This window comes from Pseudonaja textilis, chromosome 11, assembly GCF_049901715.1.
Source record: "Pseudonaja textilis isolate UNSWEBS1 chromosome 11, rPseTex1.2, whole genome shotgun sequence".
NCBI lineage: Eukaryota > Metazoa > Chordata > Lepidosauria > Squamata > Elapidae > Pseudonaja > Pseudonaja textilis.
This window is the reverse complement of record NC_142000.1, coordinates 8777145-8786205: the sequence shown is the minus strand read 5'-3', so window position 1 is coordinate 8786205 and position 9061 is coordinate 8777145. Positions and strand designations below refer to the sequence as shown.

The following is a 9061-nucleotide window of genomic DNA, read 5'->3' as shown; positions in this document are numbered from 1 at the left end:
GACTAGATTAAAATAGACTAGACGAGTTGGAAGGGACCTTGGAGGTCTACTAGTCCAGCCCCCTGCTTCAGGCAGGAAACCCTATTCCGTTTCAGACAAATTATACCATTTCAGATAAATAAAGAAAGTGTCTGGCACCTATCTCTTCCAAAGAATTAACCAGTACACTACATTTAGAATATTAATAACTATTAATAACTAATTAATACTATTAATAACTACTAACTTCTAGTAAACTATGCCTCAGAGGGATGAAGAAAATGCTCTCAGACTTGCAAAAACTCTTTATTATAACTGTCACCCCATAATAAAGGTAAAATGGTGGGTGCTTCTTGCCTGCACTATATCCAAGGGGCTGATTGAGGGACAACTCAACCCATTTGGAATAAGAGTCCACTACAATTAAGGGCCCACCAAATCTATGTGGACTTGTGACCATGGGGATTTAGCTGATTCCCATTCTCTTGGATTGGCAGCTGGTGGGGCAGGCCTCGATAGTTGACATGCCTGGCATGTCCTTACCCTAGTAGTTATGTCTGCATCTATGCCTGGCCACCAGACATAACTCTTTGCCAGTGCCTTCATTCTGGCAATAACCTGATGTCCTTCATGTAAACTATCAATTATCCCAGGCCTCAACCTGCTAGGGACAATGACACGGCAACCCCATAATAAACACCCCTGCTGGGTGGACATCTCAGGCTGCCTGGCTCTAAAAGGTAAGAATTTGGTGTCTAATTTTCCCTTAGGCCAACTCCTTCTCACCCAGTCTAAAACTTGTAATATTACTTGGTCTCTCAACGAACATTGAGCAATATCTGCTGCAGTCAGAGGTAATCGTTGATCATCCAAAGAGAACACAGTTAATAATGGTGCGGGGTCAATTACACGGGTTGGTAAAGGACAACAGCTTAAAGCGTTCACATGACTAAGGTGTTTCCCAGCTCTGTGTAATAATGTATATGAGTAGGTAGCAAGGAGTATTGTCCACCTAGTCATTCTTGGAGACAACACTGTAGGACTTGGACGATCTCCAGATAGAATGCGTAATAAGAGTTTGTGATTGGTCACAAGCTGAAAAAGGTGCCCATAGAGGAACTCGTGAAATTTTTTGATGGAAGCGACTGCTGCTAAGGCTTCCTTATCGATCTGTGCATAATTCCTCTCAGTATTTGATAAGGTCCTGGAGAAATATGCTATCGGCACTTCCAGGCCATTTGGCAATTTGTGTGCCAACACAGTGCCTATCCCAAAAGGGGATGCATCGCAGCAAAGTATCAAAGGTAAACCCCTGTCAAATTGTATTAGCACACCGTCAGAGGACAACAGAGCTTTGGCAGCATTGAAAGAGAATTCTTCTTTGGGCCCCCATGGCCAGGAAGCCTTTGCATCCAATAATCTATGTAATGGTTCCGCCACAGAAGCCTTATGTGGAAGAAAAGAGCTATAGAAATTCAGGAGCCTCAAAAACGCTTGCAGTTCGGTCTTATTGGATGGTGCAGGGGCATCCTTAATAGCGCTTACCTTGGACTCAATGGGATGAATACCTTTGGTATCTATGTGGTATCCCAGAAAACCTACTTGGCCGACTGCAAATTTGCATTTGTTTTTCTTCAATTTAAGGCCTGCTGTTTTGAAACAGGCTAGGACCCTTCTGGGACGTTTGAAAAGTTCTTTGTTGCAAGCAGAAATGTGCATGTTATCAAAGTAGGGTACCACCCCCGGGATGCCCTTGAAGCAGTCTCTCTATCAGGCTTCATGGCCATTAAATTCTTTCTAAGAATGAGCTGAGGCAGGCATTGATGAATGAAACAATGTTTATTGTAAACAAAAACAATATTTATTGTAAAAAACTAACAGGTTACCAGAGTCTGCCAAATTGGCCAGCTGACGGCTAACAGCTGATGCCATCTGACAGGTCCCTTTTATAGTTTGTGGTCAGGCTGCTCAGCCAATCGGAACAAACAAAGCTCCCGCTAAAATGCGGACCAACAAATAGAACTTCTGTAGAACACGATAATACGGACTGTTTCCTAAGTATGATTTGATTGCTTATTGTACCCTATGACTATTATTAACCTTATGATTCTCGACTCCTGACGAATGTATCTTTGCTTTTATGTCTACTGAGAGTATTTACACCAAGACAAAGTCCTTGTGTGTCCAATCACACTTGGCTAATAAAGTATTCTTTCTCTATTCTCTAAAACCTCTAACGTACATAACTCAGTGAAAATTGCTTTTCATTTTTAAGAGACTGCAGATTTTCAAGCAGGGATGTGAAAAAGCATTAAGAAAGCATTAACTGTGTTTACAAGATGAAATCATCACCTGCAGGACGAGAGCCGCGCGCGCGGCAGCCGCAGCAACAACAACAACAACAACAACAACAACAACACTATCAGCAGCGAGGCTTCCCTGTCAGCTGGTTTGGTTTTCCCCCACGTGCGTTTGGCAAGCCGGAGACTCCATTTCCCAGCGAGCCCCGCGGCCTCCCGGTCCAGGGATTGGAGGGGGCCCGGCGGAAAGGGGCGTCTCTTCCGGGCGGTGGGAAGGGGCTGCGCCTGTCCGGTGAGCGAGGCGGGAGCGCAGGTGGCTTTTCAAGGGAGCGCAGCGCAGAGGAGGGCATGGCGGCGCTGAAGTTTGCCGGGCTGGACGACACGGACAGCGAGGAGGAGCTGCCGCCCGGCTGGGAGGAGCGCACCACCAAGGACGGCTGGGTCTACTACGCCAAGTGAGCCCCCGCAGCATCCTTTGGGGGAGGGGGGCGCTGGAGAGGGTGGGATGGAGGGGCGCAGAGGGGGAGGAGGAGGAGGAGGAAGAGGGGAAGAGCTGGGAAAAAAAGGAGGCTATTGCATCGCTCTAGGGGTGCAGGAATCCAAAGAGGGGATCCACCAAGCCCACCCGTCTTTTTTGTGTGTGGGTGTAGGGGGGGAGTTTGCAGGTAGGCTAAGGGAGGAGTAGAAGACGCCGGGGGCTGCAGAGGGGGCTCCCAATGGGAGGAAGAGGAGGAGGAAGATGGGAGCTGGGATAAAGGGGTTTTTACTTCGCTCTTGGGGTTCAGGAAGCCAAAGAGGGGATGCACGAAGCCCACCCTCCTTTTGGGGGGGGGGGGGTAAGGGAGGGGACGCAGGAGATGCTGCTTTGACGCTTCCTCAGAGCCAGAGTTGTAAAGTGGCAGGTTGACAAGCCCATTTGCCAGCTGTTTCCTGTGGGTGGAGTTTGTGGGAGGTGGGGCTGTGGAACTTACTTTTATCCTGACTTTATTATTATTGTTGTTTTTTGTATGTTGACGTTTTTATTGACTGTTTCCTAGTGTGATTTGATTGCCTGTTTGCACCCTATTAAGTGTTGTATCTTATGATTCTTGATGAATATACTTAATCTTTTCTTTTTATGTACACTGAGATCATATGCACCAAAGACAAATTCCTTGTGTGTCTAATCACACTTGGCCAATAAAAAATTGATTTGCAGGGACTTGTCCAGACATTGCTATTAGTCTAAAACTGACTAGAAGGTACATACTATATACACACAGAGACAAATCCTGGTGGATCTTCATTGTGATTTTTTTTTTAAAGTTATGTTTTCCAATTCTTTCAGTCATTTGGAGGAGAGAACTCAATGGGATCATCCAAAATCTGGGAAACGGAAAAGAGTCGCTGGAGGTTTGTATTCAGACTTTGCTTGTTAAATTGATTTTATTTTTTAATCTTTCTGAACCACCCATCTCCTACAGAAAGGGATTCCACAAAGGGAGAAAACAAAAACCTTCAGGGAAAAGTTGCTAGTAATTCTTATTTAACCAAGAACAAGTTATTTGATTTATTTTAATATTGTGTTGCTACATAAGCACCTCAGAGTTGGTCTTTATGCATTTTAGCTTTAAATATCTACAATCCAGAATTACAGCGGAGTAAAATTAGTTGTCAGGACTTCAGCAGTTACCCCATTAAATCTTGAGTCTCAAGCCAAACTTCCAAAACTTCAAAAGGATTTATTGGGAGTTAACATGTCCTGGGTGTAGCTGACTCTGAGACACACAATTCATTGTCACCCTTGACCCTGATTTTCCCCCACCCCCTGGGTGTATCATAATACATATTCTCCAATGAGACACAGTGTTCTCCAATTAGGTATCTGTGCGGCAGAAACTTCAGTTGCCTAGTTAGTATCTTTGAAAAACTATGGAATGCACTTTTGATTTCCAAGCTGCCGCACTGCTCTTTCAAATCACTTTCCCCCTCCCTTTCTGTTGGCAACTCTAAAAAGACCATAGAAATATTTGATGAGTTGACATTAGTATTGATTTTGGATCTTCCAGTGTCGTTGCCTTTAAAAGAACTGAGTCTTGAGATACAGACATGCAGAAGACTAGTATGATTTTAGATATTGGGGCTGGCATCTAACATGTTAGCATTAGTGGTACTTTTCTCCCCAGGATCTTTAAAAAAAAATAACTAAAAAGCCAATCTCCACTAAAGAAACACTGCCAAAATACATACATACATACATACATACATACATACATACATATTTTGAAAATTTATATAGCCACCTACTCGCTCACGGTTACAGAGTAACCATGAGCGAGTAGGTGTCTATATAAATTTTCCAATATATAAATAAATAAATCCAATAAAACAAAATATTATACTTGCCTGTATGAGTTGATCTGGAATAAGTCCCTTGGTGTAGATTGTGAATTTATTCTGAACGGAAGGAGGATAAATGGGGTTGGCAGAAATCCTCTAAACAAATCCACCAGCAATATTTCCGTAGATTACGTTCAAATATCCCTCCTTCCCTCTCTGCTCATAATAATTATATCTGAGACCCCATGGAAGAAGACAATCCTTGCTCATGCTGGCTGAAGGAAGAGACCTCCAACCAGCATTGGCCTGATCTGGTAGACTATCCAAGTAGAAGCTTCTTAGAATCCAGAATTTCCAAGAGGTTTTTATTTTGTTTTATTGTTTTTATTTATTTGATTTGTCAAATGCTTACAATATAATAGAAATAAGATTAAACATAAGTATAAACACATGAAATAGGTACAAATAATTGGGGACAATAGGACAGGGACGGTAGGCACGATTGTGCGCTTATGCACACCCCTTACAGACCACTTAGGAATGGGGTGAGGTCAATTGAGGTTAGTTTGAGGGTAAAGGAGTGAGGGTTTGAACAGGTGACAACAGAGTCAGGTAGTGAGTTCCAGACATGGACCACTCTGTTGCTGAAATGGTACTTCCTGCAATCAAGTTTGGAGTGGTTTTCATTAAATTTATATCTGTTGTGTGCTCTTGTGCTGTTGTTGTTAAAGCTGAAATATTCATTAACTGGTAAGACGTTGTAACATATGATTTTATGTACTATGCTTAAGTCCAATCTTAGCCAGCGTAGTTCAAGGTTGTCTAAGCCTAGAATCTCAAGTCTGGTGGTGTAAGGTATTCTGTTGCGAACAGAGGAGTGTAGCACTCTTCTTGAAAAATACTTTTGGATTAGCTCAGGTTGGAGAACCTGAAGCTAAAAGATGTTGCTTTTCTATGACACCACCTCTCATCCTACAACGACTAAAGAAAAATGCTCCTCTTGCGTGATTTGATGTATTCAGGCACTGCAGATTACTCACTTTTGACTTAGAAACCTTGTGCAGGTGGCTTGTTTTGTGTATACTCAGAACAAAATACCAGTTACATGGTTACTGTTAGGTATAACATAGGTCACCTAACGTAGTTTGGGTAAAATAATATATATAAGCTATGATTGTTGATTTAAGTGTGTGTCACTTTAAATGTAAAGCATGTAATTTTGGGTGTGGTGTGAAACCACCATAAGAGGCAGCAAGAGGACCTGATTGATTGCTGACGAGAAGCTGACGATTCCCTGACGCTTTGCTGGCAATTACTGGAGTTGCAAACGGAAGAGAGGAGTTTCTGACTTTGTTGCATATCTCACTCTACTGCGAGGAGATAAATTACCGGACTGTTATTTTGTAAGTGTACCGACCTCTCATTTTTGACATTGGAATTTGCAACTGGATAATCCCTGGACGGACTGAAATAAGTGTATGATATATGCACTGTTTTTGACTATGCTTAAACTCTTGCTGGAATAAAACTACTTTAATTGGCACTGTATCTGCTTTTACTGAGTGTAAACTACACAACACTTATCTCACATATTTTGCCTGCCTGCCTGACTGCCCTGCAGATTCTTGCTAGGGGTATATCCCTAACAGTTACAAGCAGGAAGAGTGGAAACATTGTTAGCGAGTGGAAACATTTCTTGTTTTTGTTGGTTCTCCAATACCCTGTGTAAATGTATGTGCTTTTTTACCCTATTCTATTCCAAACAACAAAGACATTTAGGTCTATTCCTCGAACTGATACAAGATTTAAACTGAAGCATCTTTTGTTTCTCCTTCTAGACTTACCGTATGGATGGGAACAGGAGACAGATGAAAATGGACAAGTCTATTTTGTGGAGTAAGTTGGAATTTTTTTGTATGCTTTTGAGGGATGAAGAGTCTGGGTAAGGCCTTAGACTAGGACAGGACCCTCCAAGCTTGGCAACTTTAAGGCTTGTGGACTCCAACTCCCAGAATTCCTCAGCTAGACAAATCTCAAAGTTGGCAAATTTGGAGAACCCTGGACTAGGATGAGGGAAGACCTAAATTATCTTGTTGTGGAATGTACTGGAGACAATTGGGCCTGTGCTTCTCCCTCAGACCTACCTTGTTCATTAGATGGTTGTAGAGGAAATGGGAGAAAACTACATTCTCTCAGGCAGGGTACGCATACATCCATTAATTCACGTGTTGACTGTGATTATGTTTTGTGTTTAATTGAGTTTTTAGTAGTGGTTTTTTAGTGGGATTGGATCTTTGCTCCTTTATATTGTTTTGTTCTTTCTGCTTTTCATTGTCACGAGCTGTCAGAATTGTATGTATATGAAAAGGACAGTATACAAATTGAATAAATAAGCAGGTTTATTGCTTGCTGTAGTCACAGGAAGTGATAGTGCAGGGTCTGCATAAAAATAAGGATGTTTGAGAAAACGACAGTCCTGGATTTAAATAGTTTGCCCTGCATATAGAAAAAGCAGGATGAAAGAGCACATGTGTGTGTGTTTTTCTCCTATGCACTTGGAGGTATGACAGTTATAAGAGACTGTAGTCTTAGAGAGCTGGTAAGATTGCCTGCAATGTTGATTTTTTCCCTCTACAAATCAAGTTTAAGCTTGGCAAGTTTAAGACTTGTGGACTTCAACTCCTAGAATTCCTGAGCTAACCTGACTGGAAGAGGAATACTGGGAGCTGAAGTCCACAAGTCTTAAAGCTTTGAAGACCCCTGCTATAAATGAACTTTGATTTAACTTTTGTATGTATTTCTTTCGGCATTGATTGGTTTTATTGCAATGCAATGGGTTTATTCAACATTAAAAATCTGTCATGAAGTGCTACAGGCTCCCCGGAGAAAGAGCGATGTAGTAGCAAACACATTTGTTTTTTTTAAAAAAACTTATAACTTTCATTATAAGTCATACATTTAGAGAGTTCAGGACTAAGTTATAGAGTAGATACTTTTGCAGAAATTTTTATGTCTGTTGTTGTCATTCGGCAAGCCATGGGAAGGCTTTGGTCCAGTTACTATGACAGCTGTTATCAGAGTAAACCTTGATAGTTTGATAAAGTAACTGAGTATAAAGTTATTCAAATATGCCATTACATTTTTCTTGCTTTGCAAAACACAGAGGTTGCATGGCTAGAAATTTGATTTAGCTTTCAGTTGATTAAAGGTAAAGGTTCCCCTCACACATGTGTGCTAGTCATTTCCGGCTCTAGGGCTTAGTATTCATCTCCGTTACAAAGCCGAAGAGCCAGCGCCGTCCGAAGACGTCTCTGTGGTCATGTGGCCGGCATGACTAAATTCTGAAGGTGCATGGAACGCTGGTACCTTCCCACCAAAGGGGTCCCTATTTTTCTACTTGCATTTTTACATGCTTTCGAACTGCTAGGTTGGCAGGAGCTGGGACAAGTAACGGGAGCTCACTCCGTTACACAATGCTAGGGATTTGAACTGCCGAACTGCCAACCTTCTTGATCAACAAGCTCAGCATCTTAGCCAATGAGCCACTGCGTCCCTGTTCAATTGATCAGGTGATACTTATTCATAATCATAGATTTAAGAACTAGTTACAACTCACTTGGGGTGAATTAATCAGTAGGGAAATAGAAGATTTTAGGTTTAGTACCCATCCGCTAGGAGCAATAGAGGAAACCCTCAAGAGAAGTTATTTCTTTTTTTTATGTTTTAAATTGCCCCAAGTTATATACCGCTTTTTAAAAATTCATACTTCATGTTTCCAGAAGTTACTCTTAAAACCTATTACTGCCTTAAAGTGTTTTTTTTACTGAAAATAACTGTTTTCCCCCAATAAAAAAAACCCTTCCAAATAATTTTGTATTGTGATAGTGCAGAGAATGAGATAACCATAAGGAAGGAACATAGTGGCTGTTAATGGAGGAGAAATAATTTATCATGAGAAAGAGAAAGTTTGAAGAAAAAAACCCTCAAAATATTGCATTGATTCTCTCTTTGACATAAGAAAGAATAAAGAAAAATTAGCAAGCGTTAACAGGTTATGTTACTCTACCCTACAACAATCAAATAGCATTCCTATAATTATTGTGTTACCAGTTTCATGACTGGGCCTACCTTGAAAACTGACAGCACAACAATCTCTAAGATTAGAGTAACATTTTAAATGTAAATGTAGGATTGCCTAAGCTTTAACAAGCTGCTTTCATTTATTAGGGTTTCTTCAGGAGCTCAGCATTGTTCTTGCCGTCCTAAAGGTGCTTTTTCAAGAGGCAACTGGACTTTCTGTTTTTTTTTTCCTTTGAAGACGTTTTGCTTCTCATCCAAGAAGCTTCTTCAGTTCTGAGAGCTGGAGAAGCTTCATGAATGACAAGCGAAATGTCTTCAAAGAAAAACCAGGAAGTCCAGTTGCCTCTTGAAAAAAAAAAAAAAAAAGCACCTTTGGGATAATC

At 41.3% G+C, this 9061-nt stretch overlaps 1 protein-coding gene across 5 annotated transcripts in view; it reads left to right on the top strand.

Annotated features, from left to right (window-relative positions):
- Positions 1-2562: 2562 nt before the first annotated feature.
- WWOX (WW domain containing oxidoreductase) overlaps positions 2563-9061 on the top strand; it is a 546547-nt gene continuing 540048 nt past the window's right edge. For all 5 annotated transcript variants that reach the window (XM_087940561.1, XM_026714128.2, XM_087940563.1 and 2 more), the window contains exons 1-3: positions 2563-2734; positions 3607-3671; positions 6437-6494. In XM_087940561.1, coding sequence (XP_087796687.1) covers positions 2628-2734; positions 3607-3671; positions 6437-6494 — 230 coding nt within the window. In that variant the 5' untranslated portion in view covers positions 2563-2627. The remainder of the gene's footprint in view (positions 2735-3606; positions 3672-6436; positions 6495-9061) is intronic.